Here is a 16,286-nt window from a genome sequence, read left to right as displayed (position 1 = left end):
GTGAGAACAGGTCTCATTTACAGCTCAGTAGCACTTCCTAAACTACACCAAATACCTGGACTCATTTTCTGGCTCAGATACTCCACTGCTGTATTCAGCCAGCCCAAGACTGACAGCAGTGTTTGAAGAAGAGCTTTCAACACCAGAGAGAGTTTCCACACCATCTTTCTTGCTTTCCTCTTCTGTTCCACTCTTGGATGAAGCTCTGCCAATTACAAGCTTGTCCCATTTCTGTTGATCAATCTCAGTTACTGGCCCAAAATGCACAAACTTCTGCTTGGGGCCACCAGCCTTTTTGTTTGCTCTGGTTTTGCGGACAGCAAAATCATCATGGGCTACTGCTTTCACTGTGGTATCAGCTGGTGGCAGAGGGTTGCTGGAACATCTGAAGTCTTCTTCACTGGTCATAATGAGGAATAAAAGAATGCCCCCAACATGAGACCCTCAGAATAAAACAAATGTTCCTAAGGTTTTGAAGGGGTTTTATTTTAAACTTCAAGGACACAGGTATAAACAGCTGTGGCATACTGAGTCCCAAATGACATATGAAATGCAGATACTGCAGACCTGTGGGGAAAACTTGGGGAGTACATCCATGGAAGCACTTCCTAAGGGCAAGGAATGTAGCATACAGCCTGTTCCAAATTCAGTTCTTCACCCTAACAAAGCCACAGTTTCCTTATCTGCTCACGGACACCCAGACCCCACACTATATGTGACTGCACGGCACTAGAACACACTTTGGCACAAGGGAGCGACAGTGGCACTAGGGGGAGCACTAGCAAGGGCAATTCACTTACCATAAACAAAGCAGGCTGAATCCTGATTTTAATAAATCACCTCAAAAGTAACAGAGAGATTACTAGTATCTTCAGGATGAAAGATTGATTATGTTTTGATTTATTTGAGCTAAAATTATGTACAATAACCACACTGTTAGAAGAATGCCAGAACAGACAGCCATCTTTGATTGCAAAATGCCATGCACCTAAACAGGAAGGCTAGGGGTTGTTATCCTTCCCTACTGGAGTCACAAATCACCTGCCTAGGTTATAGACCATCTCCACAGGGAAACAGCTTAGAATAGCTGCTTTGTAGCTCCCTTTGTAGGGGTTTTGTTAACAACAAGAGCCTACAAACACCATATAGTGAGGCTCCTGAAAGCCCTGCTGCAATGAGAAACAGTGGTGGTGTATTTGCACAGCACTGGAGCACAATGTTGTGCTGATGTATCAGCTCAGGTCTCAAAATAGCACAGAGACATTAACGTGAAGATGCTGATCCTCAGGTAATAGTCCCAAGGTATAAAACACCCCAAGACCTGAAGACAGCTTGGTAAGGAGCAATGTAGCTGCTAGTGATTAATGGTACCAGTTGGAAATTTGTACTGTTCAACTTCAAGCAGCTTCAAAGCAAATTCAGCCAGTGAGAGACGGACCTTCCTGATATTGAGTATCTACAAGAAAAGTGACTGTGAAACTGCTATAGTGCTCTAAATGATGGACACACTTTCTTTTCATGACAGATAGCATATCTGTACAGATTTTTGGACTCCTCCTGAAAATGGAAATAGGGAAGGACTGGTTGTCAACAAGGCATTCTTCAAGTTTAAAGTCACAAGCACACACTGCAGGTTGTGGCAAACTAAACATGCTTCCCAGCCTGCCAATCCTGCCCACAAGCAGAAACCATACCTGGGCTCCCCTGTCAGTCTCAATCTTTTCCAGGTCTCCAGATCTGCTTTTGTTATAGAGGCATTGGCAAAAAGCACATCATCTTGTAGCTGAGGAAGGAGGCTTTGAGATTGCATCAATTTCCATTTTGCCAAATCATCTCTCTCATTATCAAGCTCTTTCACCTGCTGTTCCTCCTCTGACTCAGTCTTCTCATTTTGTAGGAGTGGGTTCTCTTTGCTTGTAACTGTTTGCCTGACTGATGTCACGTGCACCCGTCTTCTTCTAATTTAATGCACGTTCCAGTTCAGCAAGGAAATATATTTTGAGGAAGCAATTATAAATCAATGCCAAAAGAAGAGATTCAGAGCTCAAGAAGATAAAAGTGAATTTATAATATTAGTTTCACATTAATTTTATGAAATAAACATAGAATGAATCATTTGAAGTTCAAACCTCTCAGCTATGCTACCCCACTCATGCACAACTGAGACAACTTCTTCACATGAACTTCTATTCCCAGCTCAAGTAAGAAAAATCTTTGTTATTACTGAATTAAGCATTTCTGCAATAAGCTTTCTCTTAAATAGTTACAAATATCTTATTTGAATATTATTCACACAGCAAATTCAGGTTTTGCTCTCAAACATACTACTCAATTTCTTTGATCTTAAGAGTCATGTCAATAGCATTGGACAATTAAAATTTGGTTAGGTGCTCCTCAGATGTCCTGTCAAACTAATCATTAGAAAATGTTAATATAATCAAATTACCAGCAACTGAATGACACATTTGACATTTGAAAATTGAAAAGAGCTCTTAAATATTAGACGAAGTTTTCAGAACACATCAGTTATTACAGTCAGGGTTCCCTGTAATTTTTATATAATGGTTTTATCTAGAATCACATCTGTTTGCCCAAATAAAATGGTTTCCTGAAAAAGATCTCTACCCAGCAAATATTTGTGTTCAGCAACTTCTTAAAGGTCTGTATCACTGAGGTGAAGAAAGAAGAGATTTTCTAGGCTGAAGCCTTGCAACCCCTGATCCATTTCCCAAACCAATGCTGCATAACACACATTAGAACCAGGTGCAACATAATTCAGTGCAGTGTAGCAGGCATATATATTCAGTGCCTTCACTAAAGGCTCATCTGGTCCGTGTTTCATGCAGGGTATTAATAGAGCATGAGATGAAAGAAATGCATCAAAAAACATGCACTGAAAGTGATCTGAAAAAGTGCTGAGATGCAAAACATATTTTCTAAGTTTATTCTCCACTACTCACGCTCATGACCTATCTCATGAGCTTAGATAACAAAATCTTATTTACACTCCCAACCAATTAACACTTCTCCTTGTACTGTAACAAAAATTGTTTGGTTCACTTTACAATAAGCTTTAGCATTTACTTTAACCTGTAGGGTATTTTTTGTAGCCAAGACAGCTTTAGGCCTATACAGCAATACAGCATGGTGAAATTAAGCACTATAATTGAAAGAATAAGACCATGAATGCACACCTTGCATGTTCCTTTTTTTCCATCTGCAACGGCTTTTTAACATCTTCTGGTTTACCTTTCTCTTTACTTGTATAGGGTCCAATTAAAAAGGAGTTAAATGGAACTATGTGCTTGGGTTGATTCATTCTGGCTCTCCGGGTGGCAAAGTCATCCTTTTCTAAATCAGGAACTCTGCTGGCTGCTTCATCTTCTGAACCAGAATCCTTTCCTTGATAATGTGTCATGAAGGGGTTGTCCTTGCGAAGGATGATGTCTGGGGTGCTTCCACTGTCTTCACATATTGGCTTTTTACTGATACAGAGCAAAAGTAAATAAAGCTCTTGATGCACCAGAGGAGGAGAGGGCAGTGCAGCATCATGTCCAGGTCAAAAAAACAGCACAGGTAATCAAATATGCTCCAAGCTGCTGTTAGATTGGACAAAGCCTAGCTAGAAATAAAACTTATCATATAAAGTAGAAAATCCACAAAGACTGTACATAAAAAAAGTCAGCATGTTGGACCTTATTTTAGCTATAGCTGGAAGAACCAGTAAGAACAAATTTTAGCATACAAGATGCAGTGAATGTATTACCATAACTGGCAGTATTAAACTTCTTGAGCACTTCAAACAAAGGAAGAAATGTGATGCAAATATCAGATCCCTGGCACATGCAGTTGAGTCTTAAAATATCAGATATTCTGCATTTTTCTTAATAGGTCCATTAAAAAAAACAAAACCAAAAACCCATCTGAGTAATCATGGAGGCTGACTACCCTAGTATTCTTAATTGCTTTCTTCTCACACGCACCTTGATTGATTTTCTTCCTAATTAACATTTCCTTTCCCACAGAATAAGCCCTCTATGCCTCTGTGCCAGCTGACATACAGTAGCTGCAATGATAGCACACCAGTGATATTGGCATGCCAGAAAATATTGCCACCTGCCTTCATCAGAAATACAACTGCTATCAACACAGCCTTGCTGTTACTGAAGATTATGACAGTAAAGACACTTGACAGCTGGTACCCATAAAGATTAAGCTTATTTTAACTTGTAAGGGTCAGTACTCTTAGGCAAACTGAAAAGACAGATGGCAGGAGCTAGGCAACTCTCACATTTAAAAATATGATTGTTCATATTGATATTTTAGGAAGTTGGGCAGCAAGAACTGTTCCATGCAGTACTTTTGTAGGCATTTGCTCTGTCATGTAGCACACCTTGCTATACAAAGTAAAAAAGAGGGGATCACAAAGGATTAAACAGACTGGCATTAAGAAAGCAAATCTAAATAGCTCAGGGATTGCTCTGAGTCTCTCTACTATCTTAAATGTAAAGATTGCTTTTTAAAAGCATTTAAAACATTTTAAAACCCTGCAAGCCCACTACATGTACCACTTATTTTACATACTCAGCTGCCCTTTGAAAGTACTGCTCCACAAAGTTGCTGGAGAAAATTATGGGGAAGCCATAAACCATCTCTGGCAGAGCAGCCTGGCTCAGGCTCAGAGGACACACTAAACTGTCTGCCTTTGCCTTCTTATGCTGCAAAACACAGGATCCCCTGTTAGTGATGTGGAGAGTATGGTCTCAAATTAGCTAAAGGCAAAATTTTCCTTAGATCTCTCTGAAGGATCAAAATTTCACTTAGGGCAACAGAACAACACTGGCCAGTAGCATTCCAAATGGGAACTGCTGTCCCTTTTCCTCATGAATATTTGTGCTCACAACAGCTTCAGAAACAGCTGGCTCACCAAGCAATTACTGAATAAGAACTGCTGGATTTCTCAGTCTCATGTCCACCAACAGTAGCAAAGCTTGAGAGCATCAAATGTAGCATTTCTGAGAGTAGTGTTTCTGGCAACAAAGAAATACTGAGCTATAGTACTCAAAAGTGCAACTATGAGTCATTGCAATACAAAACTTATGGCTTTCAGTATGTAACGAGACTTCAGTAATCACTTTCTAGGTTGGTATTTTCCATTCATTTACTATTTTTTTCATGGAATCAAAGACTAGCTGTGACATTTTGGGGTCTCGTGAAACAGTTTATGATGGTCTCAAAAGTATTTTTTAAAGGTCAGTTTACCATGGTATAGATAACAAATACTAAATAGTACATTTAGCTGCAAATTGCTCTTGTACACCCAGCCCCAGCTGTTGCAGAAACAGTAAATGGGTAAATGCTGGTACAGTAGGTGTTTCCAAACTTGCAGGCATTTGCACACCTGAAGCAAGGTCTCATACAGGCTTGTGGATCCTTATATTGCATTTCAGAACAATGGAAGGATTTTGGATCCCTATGCTCTGTCAAGGTAAAAGTCCATGTTACTCTTCAACAAACATATCATAAAAGCTTGCTCACATTTCTCTCTTAAATTCTCCTCTCCAACATATTTTTAAACACACAATTATTTTCTTTTCAGGGTATCTCCATAAATGTGATCCCTACCTTTCATATACAATACAGTAATCAAGAGACAGATGTGCAGGCAATAAGTAAGCAAGGAAGATCACATATCAATAAAACAACATGCAACAGAGACAATTCACTCTTTTGGGAAGGGGAATTACTTTTTGGCATGCATTTGTATAGTATCTAATTCAGCTAACTAAAGGAGCTCTTTCCTAGAACATGCTACAGCAATGGAGACAGGCACTTAGACTTCAAGCAAAAAATAATTTGCATACAAGTTCAAATCTTTCCTGTTCAGGACTCAGAAAAGTCCCCTACTGAGTTTAAGCTTTAGGAACAATTAGATGCCTTGTAGAACTCAAAAGTCACAGTAGGTGTCCTCCAGAGGTCATTAAGTTGAGAGGAAACAGCCTGCAAACAACTCAAAGGAACTAAAATAAAACTGACAACCTCAGGTGAAAAAACAAAAGAGAGGCCGGTATCAGAGAAAGATGAGGGAGTAAGAAGGGTGAAAGAAAAAAAATCAGAATACAGAAACAAGAGAGTCTGAGAATTGCTGAATGCCATTAGTGCATGGAAAATTGAACTTGATGCCAAGAAGAGAGATAAAATAGAGATATTCAGAGAAGAATAATAAGACATTAAGAAATATGGTTAAATGTACCCTAAAGTGTCACTACTAAATTCTTCCTTTCTTCTCATCCACTATTCTTCCACTTTCGCATACAAAGATTTTCCTTACGGACTTCTGTCCTCTGTGCCTTTTCTGCTGTTTCTTCCTACAATCCCCAGAAGCAAGCTCTTACTTTGCTACAGTGATGCTTGGGTTACAATGCTCTGCTCTTTGACCCTTAGCTGGAAGAGAAAACTGTCATCTCCTCCTCCTCCTTCCAGATGCCAAATTCCACAAGTCGTTTCCACTGAGAGCAAGGAAGAAAATTACTTGTTATTTCTCCTCCCTTCTCCATAAGGGCTGTAAGGACAACAGATTGTCTAAGGAGAGAACCACACATTTGTTCACACATCCTTCTCCTTTGTGGACATCAAAACAGATCAAGCAGAGTTGGAAAAGGGTCTCTCAACATTGTGAGCATCCTCCAAATGCAAACAGAGCTATTTGTTATGCACTGCACTGCTAAACACAAGCAATGACTGCATTTTACTACATATTACCACATTACTACCATTAATACTACAGCCTTGGACTCGGAATAGATTAAGCTAATGCCCCTCTGGTTTATGGATTCCCAATAGACTAGCACACTGAGTGAGAATGAAGAACTCATTTATGCCAGACAGCCCCTCATTATTGGTGCTGGGCTCTATCAAAAGTAATACCCCACAGCCAGACACAAACACTGATTCAGTACAGCTCAACAACAGTGAAGTAGACCTGAGAAGGGGACATGTGACAGCACATATTCTGTGACTATTTCATCTGCATATGGCACATCTGTATGTGGCTGCACACCAGTTTCACTGCACCTATGAATAAACTGCACCACAAGCAAGTTGCATTTCTTCCTAATACATTTCAAAGCCCAGACTGTAGACCAGCAACTGATAAACTGCTCACTGGTAGGATTTCACCCCACAATCCAAACCAAAATGTTTTGGACAGGAGGACATTTGGATGCTTACCCTTTAGCCAAGCCATTTTGATTGTTTATAAGTGCCTTATCTTCTGACATGTTAGCTAAAACTCTACTTTGCAGGTCATCCCCATGAATAGAAGAGATTGAGATGATGGAAAGGCATGGGCTGTGAACCTAGCCATCATTCAGCTCTCAAGTTAAAGAATAGGAAATATCCAAACTGAACAACATCAAAAAAAAATAACATAGGTAATAAGTGAATAACTACATATATTATATACTAAAGTCAGGCAAATTATGTCTGCTGAACGTATTTAAACTGGTACATGTGTTAATAAGCACAGTGCTTTTATAGTTCCTGCCATTAAAAATAAATGCATCATTTACTAACACAGCTAAAAATATCAGCCACCTAAAAAGTGTGGTTCAGTAAACAAAACCATCCCACCAGCAACAAGCAAGGTAAATTTCTGAAACTTTTACCTAAACTCGGCATTTAATATAGATTTATATATATTTGTATTAAATACAAGAAAGCATTAAGTGGAAGGTGACAAGTAGTCTGTAGTAGTTCTCCTGGAGCCTGTCTACATTATGTTGTAAGACATAATGTAATTATGTTGAGCAATTTCTCAACATAAATGCAGTTAGCATCATACAACTCTGCAATCCACACTGCCACATCACAAGCTTTTTCAAACCAAGACCTTCACTAGCAATTGTGAGTGCTTAGTAGACTGGATTTTTGTTAGGAGAAGCAAAATCACAGTGGATCAAGGAAGCCCACACTTCAGGCAATCCTACAGTAGTGAAGCGTGCAGGATTTCCCACACTGCTGGGCTAACCTGCTGTAGCGCTGGGCTGCTGACATGACCTTAATGCCAGCTTGTTCCAGTCTTCTTAACTTTCTGATCTCTTCCACATCTTTCCCCTTGGATGCTGATGTTTCCTTTGCACTACATGAAGGAGACTGGTCTGCGGAGTTTTCTTCACTTTGATTCACACCTAACTGAATTTTAAGGGAGCTTGCTTCAGGAGCCATGGAGCCCACTTTCTCCTTTTCACACAGTCCTGATGTTTCATTCAGTTCTTCTATGGTTTCAGGGTGGGGTTTGCTATTAATTATACAAGGTAGTTTAATGTAGGCTGTGCTTAAAACATACACACTTACAAGCACATTTTGCTGAAGTCAAGATGCCAAAGGATGAATTCTGATGAATAATCAGGGAAGATAATTATGCTCTTTAAAGGAAGTTGTTTCTGAGCAACATGCAGTGTCACAGCTATATAAACCATACTGGTGTATTAAATACAACATACAAATACATTTATTTTACAAAAAAAACACAGCAAAAAATGATATATTTTGATTAAACATATAAAACATTACTTTTAATTGTCATTTGTCAGTAATTGTCTTGAGAACTGAAACAGATTGTCCAGAACAACTTTTTCCAGCCTTGGGTTTGAGCCAAACATCCACATTACTTGCATTAACGAGTATCTTGTCAAACAGAATCTATACATTGCATGGTAAATAATGACATCACAACAATGATTTTCCACTTCTTGCTTTTCTAAACCACTTGCTAAACACTACTTATTAGTACCACACCAGCAAGAGATTTATTACAGCATCATACACCTTGTGGAAGGAATGGAAACTGGGCAAGTGTTAGAGCACCATCCATCAGTGAGGAGAGAAGGATGTGGACAGGCCAGCCTTACCTGAAGGGTCTGTCTCCCAGCGGGGACGTCGCCGTGCTCCAGCTCTTTCGGTACTCCTCCCGTTCAGCTTTCTTCTTCCGAAGCGGAGCAGGTACATAGAAAGTCTGATTACTCTTGTTTGGGAGGTACTGGTTAAAAGGCACAGCTGATTTAGGTTCACCATGTGAGGTCCGCCTCGCCAACATATCATCTTTTTTCACATCTGGCATCTTTCTGTGTGGCAGGTCAGTTTCTGAGTCACTTCCTCTCCCTAGTGAGGAAAGAGAAAAAATTTCCTTTTTATTTTCACTTTCATCCAGTTGTTTGGGTTATTTTTAAACCATAAATCAGAGAAGACACCACCAAAAAATTATATTTAGCCACTGTTACTTGCATTTGTATTTTAAAATCAGTCACTGAGGGTAGTAGCCACAACATCTGCACAGACAGTGAACTTTTTTCTATAATTCCCTGAAAAATTCATCTTCAACCACAGGCCACATCAAAAAACCTGAGGTTAAAACTAAGCCAGACTTGTCAATCAGGTAGGGCAGAAGTTAGCCTACAGCCCAGATGACTTCTAGTTGTACCTGAGAGCATGTCTGATCTGATTCACAGTCTTGAACCTAGACTAATAAGTGCCTAACTCAAGCAAAAGCAAAAAAAAAAAAAGATTCCATGTTGTATAGCTACAGAATGGCAGGAATATGTGGATGTTCCTACACACACATTAACACAGCAATTTGAACACAGACAGCATCAGCTTCAGTCAAGACCTGAGAGTAGCAGCTGCTGCTGTGAACCAGAAGGCTCAATGGTCTCTCTCCAGTCTCACTGGTTGCCTAGTCAATCAGTCTAGCACACTGCAGAACAGACAGAGACTTGATACCCAGATGGAAAGGTGCAAGGGCAGAGGGAAGTGATCTCAGGATTTAGAGGTTAGATCAGTACAGTGAAGAAATAAACTGTCAGAGAAAAAAATTGAGAGTTTGAGAGAATAAGATACAAGGTTAGCAGAGCTGGGTGACCACTTGATATTGTTCAAATGAACTAAACTTCCTGATATTTACAACGCATTTAGAACACTGAAACTTAGGCAAGTTTCTGACTTGAAATTCGCAAATTGTAGGAGAGATGCCCTAAAGAGCATTAGCAGTGTGGAACTTCCCATTTTGGAAGCTTAGATTCCCTGCATCGTCATAGCCTTTTAAAATAATTCGCAAAGAAGTTATGTAAATAGTTTTCTCCCAGCAGTATAACCCTGATTTGAAGAGTGAAATGGAATGTGTTCAGCTATTTGTCCCATCAGCATTTGCATGTTCTCCAAGCTCTGGAGAGTTGGATGTCTCTGGTTCTTGCCCCCTTTGCAGCACTTGCAACTGCAATTAGCTGCTTCCCCTTTTAGGGTGAAGAGAAGCCACTCAGGTTGTGTCCTCTTGTTAATTCAAAACATTAGTAATTAATAGCTAATTCACTGTGCTACATACTGAACAAGTGAAAACAATGAAGTCACAAAAATCACAAGTAGTTTGTGTATAATTCAAAGTGGGGGAAGAAAAAAGAGGTCTAAATATGCTAGGAATGTTATTTGCAAAGAGCTTTTGCGGTAGATTGAGTTTTTCATTATTTTCTTGGAGAGAGACAAAGAAGAGTAAAAAGGAACAGTAGGAAAAGATGGCAATGGAAATGAATGTTAGACATCACAATACATTTTTTGTCAGTAATCTTTCACTTGAACAATTTTTATTAAGAACTTTGACAACTAACACCACAATTGGTACCCTGAATCTATGTCTAAACAAAAAAGTGGAGATACTATCACAGAATCATGGGTGTCTGAGGACAGTTGGGGTTGGAAGGGCTATAGTGTCATTAGACAAAGCAGGGCACAGAGTAAGTAAAAGATAAGAAAAAGATCCCTTACTGCTATTTGCTATTCTGATTGCTTTTGACTTTGCTCTGGTGTCTATTTTTGTAACACATCAAAACCAGTCTTGAACTGGCAGACAGGATGAAATAGATAACCACAGTAGCAGAGGAATTCCTCCAGTAGCAGAACACATTCCTCTTGTTACTGATGTGCCTACCAGCATCCCCAAGCTAAGTACTTCAAAGAAAAACAGCTTCTTTAATTATTCATATCTTACTCATGAAATTATTTTCAGCTCAAATTTGCAAAAAGAGTACTTGAAGCCAAAGTACCAAATGGAAGATGCAGCTGTGCTCTACATTTAAAACCTAAAGTTTGTTGTTTTGCTTTTTCAAGTAGATGCAGCAGCAGTTTCCACAACTAGTAACAAGCAATTATACACTATAGACATGCAAAGATCCTTCTTAAAAGGATCCAGACACAACTGCTGGCCAAGCAGAGCATTTTATTAACCGGCAACTCTAAAGGCAGCTCAGTCTGTGATTCTACTGTGTTTTAAATAACTGTTCTACTCTACCACTGGTCTTGTTTTTTTGCTAAGGGACAAGCTCTCCATGGGACACCAGAGCAGTTCCTCAACAATGAAACTAATCACAGATGGCATTTGTGAAGGTAGTATTACATACTGCTTCTACCTAAACTAATCACCTTAGCATCATTTAAGTCATGTCTATTCAGGCTTTTATTTCTTCTAAGAGTGGAAGAAATAGTAGTTCTAGTTCACAACAATATTATGTGGTTTATAAAGCTGCTATTTGAATGGAGAAAGAAGTAATGAAAGCAAAATGTTTTCCTCCATCCAACTTTGCATATAGAATAAGAGAATTGTTTAGGTTGGAAAAGACCTCTAAGATCATCGAGTCCAATATACTGTTTCTATCAAAAACTACTAACAGCTGAGTAAAACACTGGCCTGCTGGGACCACAGGAAGAGGTTCAACATAAAGGAGGTCAGCCAAGTTACACCTCACCTGCAACTGCTGTAGGAGACAGCTGTGAAATTATGGCAGTAGTAAGCAGGGAAAATAGGACAAACTAGAAAGTGTTGGCTGGACAAGTCGTACATGTGGACACAGCATCCACACGCACCCTGGTTAAAGACTAATTTTTCAGAACAAGCTTTGTGGGCTTTCATCTTGTTATTGTTTGTTACAGACTCAGGATTGTGACAAGATAGAATGTCTTAGCAAACAATCTGTGGCAAACAATCACAAAACCTTTCTAACATCTGATAATCTGACAGAAGTTAACAGGAATCATCTACAGGGCATATCTAACTGGCTGTCCAGCAGCTCCAAGAGCACAGACACTGGACATCCCTTGAGCACCCAGGGTCTAATTTTTGATTAGGACATGTGAGGTGTTCCTATTTGCCAACATCATGCTTGTCTCATTTGAGAAGGCAGAAAAGCCTTTTATATATTTATATATATATATTATATATATTTTATAACATGGAGTCTGTGCTCTGCTCAGTGTCTGAGGGGCCATGAGGCTGTTTCAGGGAATGAGCCCCAGTAGCTAGTTCTGGATGGTCAACCAGTAACAGCCTAAAGACCACAGGCTACTCAGAGCAGCAGAGCCGATCTTAGCTCTGATTTTCCCAGGGCTCTTTCATAATTCTACTGTGATACCAGCTCTCCCTGCCAGCTTTCCAGTTCTAAGGAGTTCCCCATCACCTCAGGAAATCTTTCATGTGTCCGGTTATGATTAGCACCAGTTTCTTTCAAACTGCCAAAAGTAGTATGAACATCTGGTTCCTACCAAAAAAATCTTCCTGCCTTTCCTTTTTAATTAAAAAAAAAAAAAAAAAAAAAACGTTACTAAGGAGAAGTGATTCAAGTGTGCAACGTAACTTCATCTGATGAAGTCCGACTTATTCATCTGTTTATCAGGAATGCAGCTGCACAGAAAGAGCCTCAATCATTCATCCTTTTGTCCTATACCAAAATGCTACTCATGACAGGTTACCTAAATGTGTGCTCCACACCTATTATAGCAAATCCTTCTTCATCCAGCATGCTGTGTTTACAAGCCTCTGCAAACCTCTTGGAATCAGAAAAGAAAGGCAGAGAAGTAGTAGCCATTCTGTATGCCCAGAGCTGTCTGTCCTCTCACAAATGTGTACAAAGCTCTGATGCTGGGACGTATTAATTTACCCAATTTTCTAAATGCCATAAAAAGATATATGATATTTGATAAAGTGCTGTACATCAGCATTCAAAACTCTGCCAAGTATCAGACATTCTCAAGATATTTGTCATTTATCTGCCCTACATTTACTTAAGCAAACATTCACTACAATTCACTGTACCCTGTTTGTGTAATTTTATGTCTTGCTTCAGCCTAGTTTGTAAGTTAAAATGAGTCTGCATAACATTCTCTTACACCAAAACCCAGAAAAACACACTCTTCCCTTCATAAAACCACACTGCAATGATGTAACTCATTTCCCAGTGCTGCACTGCCTTGAGACAAACTTCAGGTAAGCTGTTGGCAAAGTCATCTACACCTCAGGGAGCACAGATCAGCATTCACAGAGAAGTTCTCCCAGCAGATTTGCCCAATTCAGAGGCTGTGAGCAGCTTCTGAATGGCACATTTATTCCAGAAACGCTACTTCTATGTCACAGTGTTGTGCCTGTGCTGCACTGTGACTGGTACTCACCATCACTACTCCCTCTGAGCACTACATCTGGAGATGGTGTCTGCTGCGAGCGGGAGCCAAAGGAGTCCAGGCTGTCGAAGGAATCATCTCTGCCGTGGCGAGGCGGGGAGAGGGAATCGCTGCGCTCCGAGTCCCAGCAGTCTATGTAGCCGCTGTCACGAATGCTGCGCTTGGGGCTCTCAATATCCTCTGTTTCCTACGTGGAAATACAGCAGGAACCTCCTCAGAAAGAAGGCACTGACATACTCGTGAGATGCGTTACACACCAAAAAACAAAGCATCTTCCCAAATACTAAAAATCTCCTCCCCAAAAAAGGGTTTCCTTGGTTTTTGCCCCTTCTTCCCTTCAAAACAAAGTGCAAGCTTACTTTTATGCTGTTTAAGAGGAAACTACTCTCATTAGATTAGTACAATGAACTGAGAAAAAGTTCCAATAGACCAGTTAATAAACTGATCAAAAGTGAAAGTAACCTGAAACTTGACTTGTCGTCCACAGTCCATAGCACAGCCAAAGGCACTACAATTTCAACATCGTGCCTGCATCAGGTTTAAGTTTGCTGCTTTCCAAAAGATTGCCCCCCCCCTCCTTGCCCATCTATTGTATTTGGCCAGGACCCCAGCAGACAGCATTTGTTGTTGCTGCTTCAGCTCGGCAAAATAATAAAGCAGTGTGCCCCAGCCTCCGTCTACCTTGAAGAGAAATTCCTGTTATGAAAGAGGGATGTCTTTCTCAAGCAATCAGCAATGAAAAATATGCAAAACGCTTTTCCCGATGCCTCAGAAGAATTCAGTTGTGCTCTTTACTCTTTGCCAGCTCCTGGCTCTGGGGGATATGAAAGCACTTGTAGCTGACCCACATGTTCAGAGCAGGGAGAACAATGGTTGTCTTTGACAGCCCTGTGATTATAAATTCTTTCCAGTGCAAGCAGCACATACTAAAACACTGAAACTCCAGCAGAGGGAAAGGTCAATAGAAGCCATCCTCACTCTTGCATTATAATAAATTCCTTGTTTTACAGAGTGTCTTAATTACAATCACACAGACTGAGAAAAAACAAAAATAACTAAGTTTGTTCAGAGATAAATCTGTTTTTTTCTCCCCCGACAGTAAGTAAAGTCAGAGATGTGGGTGCCATTATCAGACTGACATTTTGTGACCCAAAGAGGCTGGAATGTGTTTTTTTTTTTTATTCCCAGAAGCATTTGAATATTAATTCCTAATTAAGAAGCACCCCCTGCTTACCACTAGCTGAAGCACAATGGCTATATTGAGCAGAGCTCCCACTGTCCCTGACTGCTAAGGTTTACCCATCACTAGTATTGCCAATGAGAAGATCAATCAGGAATATCACAGTATGCTATGGTGGGCTGCCTCCACAAAAAAGCAGGTTTGCCAGACAAGTGATGGAGGGTGGAGAGCACTGCAGTAATTCAGCAACACTCCCCTGACGAACAAGAGGGAGGCTTGAAGCAAAACTGAGACATCAGACCAAACGCCCTGCAAACTTTTCAGGAAGGCCTAATTAATGCCATTCACTACTAATCTGCCGAAATACCACATTAAGGCCAGCAGCAAAGGTCACCTAAGGCCAAGCTAAACTGTGGTAATGCCATTAAGTAACCTCACAGTAAATAGAAGTAAAAATCTATTCTAAAAACAGATAAAATGCATCTAAAAAAGTTGTAAGGCATCCTATATAACTTCCTTTCCCAATTCTGCTTAGTGAACTAAAATGCTGGTAGAAACAATAGACAACAAAAATGTGTCTCCCTGAAATCTGCATGAATTACACACAGCCAAAAACAAATCTACAAATCCTATCAAAATCCCGTTTGTGACACGATCCAAAAATCTTTTAAAAAATCCAAATTCCTTAAATCCTCTCATCCCTTCATACCAATCAACTATTCTCAATCTTTAGGCACACTTCCATTTTCCTAAATTACTGTATTTGAATGACATAGAACTGTTCAGCAGCCACAGGGACTTAAAATGGGCAAAAAGCCCCATCCCGCATTCACTATCTCAGAGTTTGAAATCAGTCCAATTGTGAACTAATGAGTTCTGCAGAACTTACTTTCAATGGCCTGTTTATGTTAATTTTGCATGCTGCTCACTGGGAATTAGGAGGCAGGCACCAGGACAGGATCCTAGACTTCTGTAAACATGTTCTTTACAGCTTTCCCCTTGGCAAAGACACTCTCACAACACAATGCCGTCACACAGACGAGTCCTCGTCCTGCCTTGAGCAAACGTCATCTCCCAAATGCTATCAGTGGGAATGTGCTTATCTGTGGGACTGATAACACCACGGCATGACACACCACAGTGCATTAGTCTTTCATCTTATCTAATTAAAAACACAGTATGCCACAGAGCAGCAGTCAAAGTGTGATTGCCAAATACAAGATGCATTTGTCCAGGAAGTTCCACCCACTGAATATAATCAAAAAGCCATTGATGTTTTGTCATTGGGAATTTCTAGTTTTAAAGTAAAGAAGAAGAATGAGTACTCAAATAGTTAATGAAATTAAAAACAGAATAGCATGAATAAAATTAGAAATTAATATCCCCTTCAGCATGAGAAGTAGAAAAAGTTGAGTCCACAACAACATACACCAGAGCTGTCTTTTGATTTGCTTATTAAAAAAGGAGGGCAGAGAGGATTTACAACAGAAAAACTAAACCACACTGAATTTATAGTCGATTTAGTTATTAGACTCTGTGGAAAAAACGCCAGTAGAGAATATGATAAAGTGCCTTTTCATCACTTGAGCTTAGCTATAAAGAACATCAG

The 16,286-nt window shown here is 39.8% G+C and overlaps 1 protein-coding gene across 3 annotated transcripts in view; it reads right to left on the bottom strand.

Annotated features, from left to right (window-relative positions):
* LIMCH1 (LIM and calponin homology domains 1) overlaps positions 1 to 16,286 on the bottom strand; it is a 174,408-nt gene that overhangs the window by 48,931 nt on the left and 109,191 nt on the right. Inside the window, exons 1-7 of one of the 3 annotated variants that reach the window (XM_059471430.1) lie at positions 13,960 to 14,072; positions 13,489 to 13,684; positions 8,913 to 9,162; positions 8,030 to 8,299; positions 3,195 to 3,485; positions 1,695 to 1,958; positions 56 to 400 (exon numbers count right to left, since the gene is read on the bottom strand). In XM_059471430.1, the coding sequence (XP_059327413.1) occupies positions 56 to 400; positions 1,695 to 1,958; positions 3,195 to 3,485; positions 8,030 to 8,299; positions 8,913 to 9,162; positions 13,489 to 13,684; positions 13,960 to 13,989 (1,646 nt within the window). In that variant the 5' untranslated portion in view covers positions 13,990 to 14,072. Of the gene's footprint in view, positions 1 to 55; positions 401 to 1,694; positions 1,959 to 3,194; positions 3,486 to 8,029; positions 8,300 to 8,912; positions 9,163 to 13,488; positions 13,685 to 13,959; positions 14,073 to 16,286 lie in introns of those variants that run through there. The other 2 variants (XM_059471429.1, XM_059471431.1) reach the window with 2 other exon arrangements.

Source organism: Ammospiza nelsoni, chromosome 4, assembly GCF_027579445.1.
Source record: "Ammospiza nelsoni isolate bAmmNel1 chromosome 4, bAmmNel1.pri, whole genome shotgun sequence".
Taxonomy (NCBI): Eukaryota; Metazoa; Chordata; class Aves; order Passeriformes; family Passerellidae; genus Ammospiza; species Ammospiza nelsoni.
The sequence above is the reverse complement of the archived record's forward strand: the minus strand, read 5'-3'. Positions and strand labels throughout refer to the sequence as shown.